The sequence below is a fragment of the Octopus sinensis genome, linkage group LG13, assembly GCF_006345805.1.
Source record: "Octopus sinensis linkage group LG13, ASM634580v1, whole genome shotgun sequence".
Classification (NCBI taxonomy): domain Eukaryota; kingdom Metazoa; phylum Mollusca; class Cephalopoda; order Octopoda; family Octopodidae; genus Octopus; species Octopus sinensis.
The window spans coordinates 47,481,318-47,494,934 of record NC_043009.1 but is presented as its reverse complement, the minus strand read 5'-3'; the positions used below and the strand labels follow the sequence as shown (position 1 = coordinate 47,494,934).

Here is a 13,617-nt window from a genome sequence, read left to right as displayed (position 1 = left end):
TTTTTATGTGCTGCTACACACACATATATATGTATATGTATGTATACATGTATGTAAAATTCTTTTTGAGAATAATGGCTCTCAAAGTATGTACTCAATTATAAAGGATAGTTTGTGTATATACATATATGTTAAAGTGAGATCACAGCCATGGCTGATGCTAGTGTTGCATGTCCGTCCCATTTAATAATACCCTTGATGCATCAAGCGATATGATATGCTTGAGAAGACCTGTTGAGTCAAGTAAAACCAAAATCATACCTCTGGCCAGTGCCCTTAACTGGCTCCCGTTCGGGTGGCATGTAAAAGGCATCATCCAAACGTGGTTGATGCCAGTGCCCCCTGACTGGCTCCCATGCTGGTGGAACAAAGAAAGTGCCATCTGAACGTGATTGATACCAGGCCCACCTGACTAGCTTCTGTGCCGGTGGTATGTAAAAAGCACTCACTACACTTTCGGAGTGGTTGGCATTAGGAAGGACATTCAGCTGTAGAAACATTGCCAGATCAGATTGGAGCCTGGTGCAGCCGCTGACTTTCCAGACCTCAGTCAAACCATGCCAACATGGAAAATGGACATTAAACAATGATGATGATTTTATATATATATATATATATATATATATGTATGTATGTATGTATGCATGTATGTATATATGTATATATATGTTTAATTTATTGTCTGTTTTATAAAATTACAAATGGTGGAAGAAGTAGGAGAATTAATGATGAATAGAAAAGAAAGGGTTGCTGACTTGTAGGCTTTGGTTCATATTAAAAAATGGACAAGTTATTAAATTGATAGCAATAAAAGGAATGGGTGATTAAATTGCATTATTGTGATTAGTGGTGATTGACAGAAAATCATTACAGGAAACGAGATATGTGACATAAGAGTCAGTTCAGTGGTGAATGAAATGATTCTGTCATCATAAAACAGACAATACGGGAAGTAGCTCCTTAGAAATGGGGCTTTCACTAGGGAAGATGTGCCAATTCCTGAAGTAAATATGAAAAAAAAAAGCCATAATTGCTTTTCATTACATATTTTCTTTTGTTTATGTCTTTTCAGCTACAAGAACAAACAGATGCTGAAATTGCATTTCTACTTTTGAATGATAAGGACAACAATGATCTGTTTTGTCAGGTAACGTATCATATAAGTCTATTGTGAGTGTGTGTGTTTGTGTGTGTATGTGCATGCGTGCATGTGTGTGTGTCTCTGCATTTGTCTTATGTATGTGTGTAAGCATGTATGTATTTTTGGGTGTATGCTGACATATATATTATATATGTATGTGTATATATATATACATACATACATGCATGCATGCATACATACATACATGCATACATATATATATATACAGGGTGCATAAGACATTTGAGGACAGATTCATGTTTATAAAAAACAGATATGTAATAACAAATAATAACTTTATCTCTCAAAAACTGTTATTAGGATAAAAATAAACCTTCTTTTCTATAATGTTATTCAATAATGTTTTTCAATAAAGCCACCTTCAGCTTCAACAACTGCTTCTATATGAGATCTAAATCATATACATGTGCAAATCAACTGGTCCCGGTTCATTTTGGACATTACTCTGATTATGGCAGCTTTCAAAGAATCTATGGTATTATGGGCGTGTTCATTGACCTCTCTCTCAACAACACTCCACATGTAATAGTCCAATGGATTGAGGTCTGGTGAATTAGGAGGCCAAATGTTAGGGGTTATGTGATCATGAAAATTTTCAGCCATCCATTCCTGTGTTACTAGAGCCCATATGTGATAGTGTAGTCTTACTGAAATATATTGCCTTCCATTGCATACACTGTCTATCCAGGGCTTAACAATTATATCCAGGACCTCAATGTAGGCAGCAGAATTAACTCTAAGGCCTTGTGGAATGAAGTAAGGAAGCATCACATGTCTGTCATTGCTGACAACCCCTAAAACCATGACAGTTGCAGGAAATTTTGTATGCATAACACTTGGAACTTCAGAAGGGTCTGCACATAACCATTTTCATCTCTTCTGTTAACTTTTTGATCTTGGTCGAAGTTTTTCTCATTTGAGAAAAACCAATCAAATTTTCTTCTGCTGGATTTTTCAGTTTGTTTAAGAGCCTTTTAGATCTGATGTAGTGATTTTCTTTTGCTTTTTCTGACAAATTGACCTTTCCTCATCATACAAGACTTATATCTGATGTCTTCATGAACAACATTTCTGACTGTTCCTTCTGACACATTGAGATCTTTTGCAATTTACCTCATGGACTTTCTGAGATTGTAATCAATGGTCTGTTGAACTTGCTGAATAAGTCCACTTGTTTTGAAAGCATTTAGAATGCTTTTTATGCTTTGATACTGATGATGTGTTTTCATCTTCAGTCTCTAGCTCCTTACAAACTTTGTAGACGAAAGAGCTGGCAACTTTTAAAAATCAAGATATTTCTAAATCACTATGCTCAGCCTTTATAACCAGAATAAGAGCATGCCACTTCATTTCTTGAGTAAGCTGAGGGTCTGCCATTATTATTTTCTGAAACAAAGATTATACAGAGTTAGCAAAAAATGCAGCAGTGACCCCAAAAAGATATACCCTCAAATGCAATGTGGTTACCAAGCAAACTTCTTAACCACACAGCCATCCTACACCCACCACACACTTATACTCACACCTTGAAATATTCATTATATTTTAGAGTATGTTCAAGTTGATAAGATAATAGTCAAACCATTATGGCATCTAATTAACATTTTGTATTTAGCATTTAGCAGTTCATTTGCCTTTTTTAAAAATTTTTATCAATATTCAAAATTCATATTGTAAAGTTCACAAAAGTAACCCCTTGTGCAATGTTTGGTACTGAAGACACTTGTCCAAGGTGCTGTTCTGTGGAGCTGAACCTGAAACACAAGTCATTGTGGTTGGTCCAGGGCTGTAGTATAAGACACCTGCCCAAGGTGCTGCACAGTGGGACTGAACCTGAAAACATGTGATTGATAAGCAAGCTTCTTAACTACACAGCCATGTGTGCCCATATAGATTATCTGTTTTGGAATTTAATAAATCCTAAATAAATTTGGAAAAATTTTTACTTTTGGGGCATCAGACATAAAAAAATTTGATCATATTTTTCTACCACTTACTGACATGAGCAATTTTTCTCAACATAAAATTTAGATTCTAAATATATATAATGCAAGAACTAAATCATAGAATTGAGTTATTAACTTTTATTAACTTGAAAACCAATTAAGAATTATTAAATTATTAGCCTAATGTAACACCTGAAAGCTTTCCAAAGCAAAGATAAACCAAACTTCTCATTAAGAAGTTTCGTTAGATTAAAAATATTATACTCTGTGGTCTATATCATATTATGGTATTCAAAGCATTATAACTGTCTAGGTAATTAATCTATTATAATAGTAGTTATTGTTTCTTAGTGTGATCATATGCATACTTTTGAATTTACAAAATTAAAGATTTATTATTTCGGTAAGCACAGCTGCACCCTCACAGGTTCTTATGCACTTGCAATTTCACCCTCAGTTGTGTAGAGAATTATAAATTCAGTCCATGACAAACAAAACTGCAAGAGGATAACATTAAACAATTGCTTTATTTACATTCTCTCCTAATCAATAAATCAATGTAGCTGTGACAAGCTGTCTGGTGTGAGATACTTGTTGACAAACGCAGACTGCCAGTTTGTGAATCTACATTGAATTCACAGGGGTACTATCATTTTAACAAAACGAAGTATTCACTACTGTTCTAAACAGGTTTCCCCCATCCTTGTTCTTGATGAAGTCATTTGTTTACAGTTGGCAAACATCATAGCAATGCTGTAATGATGTCCTGTTAATGACGAGGTTGCTATGTCCAAATTTGAAATATTTTTACCATTGATATCAAAGTTTCTTACAACACTCATGAATGGGTCTTAGTTTGCTACTGTTGTTTATGTATCTCTGAGGATGTTTCTCATGTGTCTGTGTTAATGTAGTTTCAGTGACTAATATAAGTTTTAGGGAATGTTATGTAAGTAATTTTGTTATCAACCTATGTTTTACTGCTATTATTCGGTGGCTGTGCAGTTAAGAAACTTACTTCTAACTATGTAGTTTGGAGTTCAGTCCTGCTACATGGCATCTTAGGAAAGTGCCTTCTACTATGGCACCGTATGCATGTGTGTGTGTGTTTGTGCCCCTTTGTCTTGATACCATCATCATACAAGCAGAGTCCCTTGTTTCCTGTCTTCTGTGAAAACATATCCCGACATGGAGAAACATTATCTTGCTTGGAAACAAATGCAGGGTAGCTACAGGAAGGGTATCCAGCCATGCAAAGTTTGCTTCAAGGAATTCCATTTGACTCATACAAGCATAGAAAAGTGTATTTTAAAACAATGATGATGAATTTAATATCTTCCAGTTGTTTCTTATTGTAAATGCATAGTCAGTTAACAACCAAGTGTTATGTCAGAGTGTCCAATGTAACATGAAGTTTACAACTTTCACTATTTCATATTACATTGATCATCTGCCTTATTCTGTGTCTTACAAGTTTGTAGCCTGTTAACAAGGATATTTTCAATTGTTGTGCTTTTGTAGTACATTAGTAGTGTTAATTTATGTAACGATTTCTCTTGTTTGAGATTTTTCACAATGGGTTTATCTATTTCATAGCCATTGTGTATTTGGTTCATCTAATACACTTCATGTGTGGTTTTCTTTTATTGGATGTTGTATCAATGATTTGACTGGGGACAGCATTGGTCTACAGCTTCATATTAATTTGTTTGGGTGTATGTGTGTGCGAGTGTACATACGTATACACATATATATAGCAAAATAGATACACACAGGTATACATGTATATATATGTGTGTATAACGTATATATATTCACATATATACATGTGGATATACATACATACTCACATACATATGTACAAACATACATACAAACACATACTTTTTAGTAAGTTAAAAGTCATGGCCAGTCTAGAGTGACCATTCGCACCTATAAAGCATTTAGCAGTATAGACAATTTATCAGACTATGCACACACGTATGTGAGTGTGTGTGTGTGTGTGTGTGAAACTTGCTTCCCAAGTACATCGTTCTAGGTTCAGTCCCAGTGCATGACACCTTGGGCAAGTTTTCTACTATAGCCTCAGGCTGACCGAAAGCCTTGTGAGTGGATTTAGAAGACAGAAACTGGAAGAAGCCTATCATCTGTATGTATATATATATATATATAATTAGGGCTTAGTAAAATAAATTACTTTGCCACATACTGAACTTTCGAGAAATAGCAGCAAAAAAGTTTTTTTAGCCATTTCCACTACTTAAAGAAAATTTCTCTCAGATAATGTTTACTCAAAATAACTCACGAAGGTATGGAGGTAAAAACAGAAAAATATCACAAGTACAAAGATTATTTGAGAACGTCAACGTTTCTAGATTAGCCAAATAAACTCAGCATTTCTTTCGTCAGCTCAACATTTCTTATTCTGGATTTGGAAGTACTAAAAAGAAAGAACATACCCTTTGGCGACTTATCACCTCAGATGACCCGTTCAGACTGCCAGCACTAACAAATTCAAAATGTGCAAGCGAAGATTCCCTGCTCTCCCCTTCCACCCACGTGGGTTATCTAGCAAACATTATATTTTAACGGTGAGAACCGAGGCAATATGACAGAGGGAAATGAATTATAATATCAACAATTGAGGGTAATTGTTGATATTATATATATATATATATTTGTTGATATTATTATATATATATATATATATATATATATATATAATACGGAATCAAGGAATACAGACTTTTTTGCGAACAATGAAAGGAACAAATGGAAAACAAGACAAGAAGACAAGTAACACTTCATCAGTTATGTGTATGTATATATGTATGTGTGTATATATTTATATATGCACTTACATATATACATATATATGTATGTGTCGATTTGATTCTAGGATTGTAAAGAAAGAAGATAAAAAGACAAAATAAAGTACAATCCTCTGAAATTGGTTTTTGCAAGAATTTGGAATATGAAAAGTGTAATGGTTGTGCCTATAATGATTGGTACATTGGGAACTGTAAGCAGAAATATAGACAAATGGTTGAAGGAAATTGGAATAGAATGTCCTGTACAGCTTCTACAGAAAGTTTGCCTGTTAGGGATAGGAAAGATTTTTGAGGAGGGTTCTAAGGACTTGAAAGACTATTGAAAGCTTGTGGATACCTAAGATTACAGGTAGTAACCCACTACCCCATAAATCCTACCAGGAATAAGACTGAACCTGAGTCAAATCAAAAATAATAATTATGATAATAATAATCCTTTCTACTACAAGCACAAGACCTGAAATTTTGGAGGAGGGGGCTAGTTAATTACAGTGATCCCCCCCAGTCCATGACTGGTACTTATCAACCCCAAAGAAATGAAAGGCAAAGTCAACTTCAGTGAAATTTGAATTCAGAATGTAAAGACAGATTAAAAGCTGCTAAGCAATTTGTCCATCATGTTAACAATTCTGCTAGCTCACCGCCTTAATAATGATAATAATAATAATGGTTTCAAATTTTGACACAAGGCCAGCAATTTTGGATGAAGGAACAAGTCGATTATATCAACCCCAGTGCTCAACTGGTACTTATTTTATCAACCCCAAAAGGATGAAATGCAAAGTCAACCATGGTGGTGTTTGTACTCAGAATGTAAAGACAGATAAAAAGCCGCTAAGAATTTTACCTAGTGTGCTAACAATTCTTCCAGCTCAATAATAATAATAATAATAATAATAATAATAATAATAATAATAATAATATATAATAATAATAATGTAGTACAAGACAGTGGCTCTCATGGCTTCTGTTCATAACTAATTGGAAGTTTTATCATGTACATTGTTTTGTCTTGGTATAAAAGATGGGCTACAGCAAATATTCTGCTCAGTACCACAGATTTGCTTGTCAGTTGTTTGACCTTAACCAGTTGAGCATGTCCCTTAGTGGCTGATGATATATGCATCTCTGATCATAAGTAGAAGTAGTGGGGAAGCACCATAGCCATGTGTTGAGAAAAATTCTTTGGGGTTTGGATAATTCACCTTTCAAAACATGGGTGTTTCATTCATCATCCTTAAACAACCTTTATTCAGGGACCTTTTGAGCGGGATGGGCTACTCGACCTGAAGAAAATTCTAACTGGGCCCCCACCTGCAAGGTCATGGGCTATTTATCTTGAGATAATAAACACTATGTCATGCACGTATGGTTGTGATGCATATGCCTGGTGTACCCTTAACAGGTGGGTAGTCATTATGGGTATACTGGGCTTCGTATATTTTTACCCCAGTGTCACTTTGGTAGCATGCACTGCTCTCTCACTCAATGATGATGATGATGATAATAATAATAATAATAATAATAATAATGGTTTCAAAGTTTGGCAAAAGGCCAGCAAATTCAGGTCAGGGGTTAAGTTGATTAGATTGATCCCAGTGCTCAAGTGGTACTTATTTTATAGACCCTGAATTTTAACTCAGATAAATAAAAACAGGCAAAAGATGAGGAATTTGACAGGAATGGTAGAACTAAATCTCTTTTGTGATATTTGCTTTTGTTCTTTGCATTCTAAGAGTATGTATCGCATTGTAGGTTTCTTTACTTTCTTATCTGTCCAAGAATCTGTAAAAACATCATTAATATTCTAGTGCTTGTTCAATTTACTTTTATTCCCTGTTCAAATGAAATAATAAGTTTGTCTTTAACTTTATTAGGTTGTCAGTGATACAGTGCTACAGGAAGAAGTAAGAATTGCAGTAAGTACAACAAGTAACTATTTTCTATGATGATAATATTGTCATTGATCTACTGCTACCTTTATTATTAATATTATTATTCATTTTTTTCCTTTTTTTTTTTTAACATGACTGCAAAAAATATATCAAAATATCTTCTGGTTCATCACGAATAATAAAAAAAGATGTCAAAACACCAAATGATTAGTTTGAAGGGAGAGATGTATATGCATTTTTTTTTTGCCTAAGTGGCCTGGTGTTTAGGGTGTTGGATTCATAATCATGAGATCAGGGGTTTCAATTCCTGAGCAGGTAGGACATTATGTTCTTGAGCAAATGACACAATTTCATTTTATTCTGGTCTGCTCTGCTGTAAATAAGTACCACCCCAATGCTGGTGCATCTCTCTCTCTCTCTCTCTCTCTCTCTCTCTCTCTCTCTCTCTCTCTCTCTCTCTATCTATCTATCTATCTATCTATCTGTCTGTCTATCTATCTTTCACTATCTATCACATTCTGGATATTTTGCTGGTTCAAATGGTTGCAGGGCCAAAAAAGCATCTGTCTGTCTGTCTGTCTACAATTGGATGCATCACAAACACTTAACAAAAATGTTATACAAGCTACCAGGCCATACTTTCTTACAAGCGACAGCTAAGCTTTATTTCTTTTTTATTCTATTGAATATTGACCTAATTATACAAATATTGTGACTGGAAATTTTAAGAAACAAAATAATTACAGAAACAAAGACAAAATATGTTACTTTTTTTCTTCTGCAGCTTTTTTTACTAATTTGACCAGCTGTTACACATGTGTATCGATAAAATGTCAAACACCTATGCAAATTAGGAATACCAGTTTTCTGTAGCTACTGGATTTGTTGAGTATATAAACAGATTGGCTGTTAATTTCACTATGATTGGTCAGAATGATGTCAACACCTCTGATGAGAGTTCAATAAGGCTTGAAAATCAGTTAAGGTTGTTCATCATTTTTCTCAATCTATGAGAAATAACTAAATTTGCCCTGTTTATACATTTACTTCTTAAGGTTACATACATATATACATGTGTGTGTGTATATAGAGTTGAGTGAATGTATTCTTTGTGTGTATCACTGTAAATAGAATATTTGATACACCAGCAATTTTTTCTGTTTTTCAGTACTTTTCCTGACATTAATTTTGTTTTCCTTTCAACTCAGTCTTACTATTTAATAACATATATCTTTTATATTGCCTCTTTTACACACACATTTCTTTCTCCATATTCTTTAAATAACTTCTCTTTGTAATTTCATGTGTGTGTGTGTGTGCATGTGTGTGTATATATATATATATATATATATATATATATATATATATATATATATATATATATGTATATATATATATATATATATATATATGTATGTATGTGTCTATATATATATATATATATATATATATATTATATATATATATTATATATATATATGTATGTATATGTATGTATATATATATATATATATATATATATATATGTATATATATGTATGTATATGTATGTGTATATATATATATGTATATGTATGTGTATATATATATGTATATGTATGTATATATATATATGTATATGTGTGTGTGTGCATATATATATATTTATATATACATATATAATGTGCTTAAAAATAGTTTTAATATCCTTTCTGAAGCACTTCAATTAAAGATATTTTCTATTCCTTCATGTTATTAGCAAATGATATTCTCTAATTATTTCATGTTCATTATTTAAAGAACTATGTCACTTTACATCATCTTTCTTCCTTCTAGATGGTTGCATACATAAAGTTTTTTTCCTTATTGTGACAATAGTTGAGACGTTTTGATAATAAATTTAAAAAAAAAGAAAAAAAAGATGTCCTCATAAAATCTCTGTTTCTTATAAAAAAGAATGTCATTGATGGCATGCAAATGTTTCGTTTCTTTCAGTGCTGGGGAAGTAACTCTACGCTTTTACAGGTACCCCCCTTTTTCTACTGAAACATTCTCTCTTTTTTTTTTTTGTCAGTTTTGTTTAGTGCAATGTTTTTTTTCGTTGTTCATTTTTTTTTTTTTTGCACCGTACACAGGTACTTGCTACCTTTTGAATTGGTTCTCTTGGATTTAAAAAAAATTCTTTTTAATTAATTAAACAAACCTTTAGCTGGAAATTTTTGCTTAAAGAATGGTATTTCTTGCAAGGCTTTCTTTCCAACTTAAGTAACTTTAACTTTGGTTGTTGTTTTCTTTCTTTTTTTTTTTTTTTGGTATCTTGTAGAATGCATTCTTTGATATAACTTAGGATTTTTGGCAACCAAACATTTTGTATTTATTTCTTTATTCTATTGCCTTTCATTTTGTATTACTAGTATCATATCAATGACACCAAATATTCTAATATCGTGTATCATTCACTAAACATATTTATATTACTTACTTTATACTAAACATACTGACACTACATCTAATATACAAATATTCCTTTGCTATATATCTTACTTTGATATTACATTTTGTACTTGGAACATATTGGTATCCAATTGGTACAAATTATAAAATTTCCTTTGTAAATGAAAATTGTCTTCATTTATTTTTTTTTATTTTTCCTGAACGATTCTGCTTGTTATGATAACATTGAGTCTTAGACAGTTCTCCCAAACTATCCATCTGTTGTCCTTCCTTGTAGAAAATATTTCAACTCTTTTGAAGGTAAACATCTTTGAACTACCTCCACCAATGCTTCATAAAATTTGTGTGTGTATGTGTTTTAACATACATATATGTGTGTGTTTGTGTGTGTGTATTTTAACTTTTTTTTATTTCAAACATTTACCAGGGAAAATATTATCAATACTGACTTGTAGTCGAGCAGGGACTGTTCCAGTATATTTGCTAGTTTTTTAGGTGAATGGCCTAATAGTTATGGTGCTTGACTCATAGTCTTGTAAGGCTGTGGGTTCAATATCTGAGCCAGGTGGTATATTGTAACCTTCAACAAAGCATTTCATTTCACATTGCTAAAATCTTCTCAACTGAAATAAGCATCAATCAGGATGCTGATGTAGCCCTCTCTCTCTTCCATTGCCACATCCTGAATGTTCTGCTGAATCGGGGGCAGCGGGACCAAGAGGTTTTCTATAACTGTTTTTGACTACATAGACATCTAAAACAATTAACATAAGCATCAGTCATGTTAATTACATATGCTCTTCACTGCCTACAGTACTTAGGCCATCAATGACTTCTGTTCTCGATTTTGGGATGTCTTTTCTGCTTTTCTCCTCTCCCAGGTCTTTTTAGTTTTGAATTGTCACTGATGCTTCTGTAACATTACTTATTTTCTAGTTAGAGATATTGGTCCTATTCAAACCCATTTTTACTTCAAAGAAGATAAAGGGTAAAGACCTCCTTCGGTCACCAATGACCATGGGATTGCACCTAAAAAGTTCCCCTCCTAGCCAGGCAAGGTCGTTTATGGAAGACCAACAGTCTCTCATGCATACCAGCCTCCCCTCTCCAGGCCACTGATGTTGTCCAAGGGAAAGGCAAAGGCCAATGCAGCATGGCATGAGAAACATTGCAACTTATTTCTACAGCTTAGTGAACTGGAGCAATGTGAAGTAAAATGTCTTGCTCAAGAGCACAACACACAGCCTGTTCCAGAAACTGAACTTACTACCTCATGACTGTGAGCCTGATGCTCTAACTGCTGAACCATGCACCTTCACTGGCTCTAGGAGGAGGTGGGCTATATTAATCTGGCTTATATCCTTTGACCTTTCCATCATGAGAGGCCCTTCTGCACTCCACTGACAAAGCTCTCAAGGTCACTGAGGCATACAAACCACCTCACCACAACAGGACAAGACTTTGTGGTGGATGGTTCATGTTACTCAATCATATTTGTCTGCAAGTGATTTCTAGCTGTACCTTGAGTGGGTGCTGAAAAGTTCCTGGTTTTAAGGGTATTGTGAAAGACCTGGTTGGAGGTCCAACTTTCTGAGTTCTTTTACAGGGCTTAGAAAAACTGAAGGATTGCTGCAATAAGTATGTGAATCTGAGATGGGAATATGCTGAATAAAATCATAATTAACTGATCCTTCTGTATTTTCTTTTACCCAAAGCCAGGAACTTTCCAGCGTTCCCTCGTAGGCATACTGGGTATATACTGCAGTGTGAAGGTGTGGGACTTTGTGGTTAGGGAATTTGGCTCACAATTGCAAGGTTGTGAATTCAATTCCTGGTGACGTGTTGTGCCTTTTGAGCTAGACTCTTTATTTCATGTTGCTCCAGTCTACTCAGCTGGTAAAAATGTGTAGTATCTGTATTTCAAAAGCCTTGTCACACTAAATCTCCCTAAGAACTACATTAGGAGTACATGTGTCTGTAGAGTGCTCAGCCACATGTACGTTAATTTCACAAGCAGGCCATACCATAGATCGGATCGACTGGAACCCTCATTGTCGTAACTGACAGAGTGCCATATACTGCTGTGGATAATTGGTAAATAGTGAAATGTAGCTGAATAAGACACTGAATATAAAATCAAAAAGAAAATGATTTACATAGAATTTACATTAGGATTTATTTCTTTTTCATTCTTTTATCGTTAACATTTTTTTGATCAACTGACATTTATTATTCTGATTATTTAATTATAAGAAGCCAAATATCTCATCAGTGAAATATTTTCTTCCTTTTTACATGTTAAGCTGAAAAGAATGTGAAACAGTGTGCACTGCTTGATCAAGACCAGTCATGCATTTATCTGATGTTTAGTAAATGAATCAGTGGAGCATGGTTCAATTTCAACTTAAATGTTTGGTAAATGTCTTTTGTTGATGAGAAGTTATCCTTCTAGACAAATAGTTTTGGAGTTCAAATTGACATAAACTCCTCTTTCCTGTAATATTGACAAAACCATTCATTATATATTTAGATTTAGATTTATTTTCCATTGATGAAGCTAAAACTTTGTTACCCTCTCTATTTTCATAATCTATTCTTTTCGCTTTAATTAAATCATTATACTTCATTTTTGTATCTGATTTGCGAGATTCTTTATGTGAATCCGTGTGTTGAAATAAACTTTGTTGTGTCTGGACAGAGTTATAGTGCCTTAATATAACACACTCATCAGTTCAGTTTCCACTCATTTATTAATTTATTTATTCCTGAAAGCTTTGTAATCACTGTATTTGTGACTGTATCAATGGATATCCATTGATACAGTCACAAATGCAGCAACGACAAAGTTTTATCAAATAAATAAATAAAATGAACCGTGGAAATTGAACCAGTCATCATCATCATCATCGTTTAACATCCGTACTCCATGCTAGCATGGGTTGGATGGTTCAACCGGGGATCTGGGAAACCAGAAGGCTGCACCAGGCTCCAGTCTGATCTGGCAGTGTTTCTACAGCTGGATTCTACAGTGAGTGTGTTAAATTATTATGAAATATGGTCAAAGCTGAACAGTCACATTACACCTAAATCTCAAAAGATGGGAGCTGCACTGATCCCTGCTTTCATCCTCAGTATAAAATTTGGTACTTATTTTACAAACCCCAAAGGAATGAAAGACTAGTTTGACAATGTAAGAACATGATAAGATATACAAAGATATTCCAGTTTGTAAGTGACTCAAATTACTATCACTCATATCTTAACCCCTTTGATACCAACCCATCCATTATATAAACTTTTTGTCTTAAAGTGATCTAAATTAAGATGAAATTTTGATGGATGATTTTACG

The 13,617-nt window shown here is 33.7% G+C and overlaps 1 protein-coding gene across 3 annotated transcripts in view; it reads left to right on the top strand.

Moving 5' to 3' along the window:
- LOC115218295 (cGMP-dependent 3',5'-cyclic phosphodiesterase-like) overlaps positions 1–13,617 on the top strand; it is a 614,814-nt gene that overhangs the window by 486,562 nt on the left and 114,635 nt on the right. For all 3 annotated transcript variants that reach the window (XM_036508346.1, XM_036508347.1, XM_036508348.1), the window contains 3 exons: positions 1,073–1,147; positions 7,817–7,858; positions 9,809–9,838. In XM_036508346.1, the coding sequence (XP_036364239.1) occupies positions 1,073–1,147; positions 7,817–7,858; positions 9,809–9,838 (147 nt within the window). The remainder of the gene's footprint in view (positions 1–1,072; positions 1,148–7,816; positions 7,859–9,808; positions 9,839–13,617) is intronic.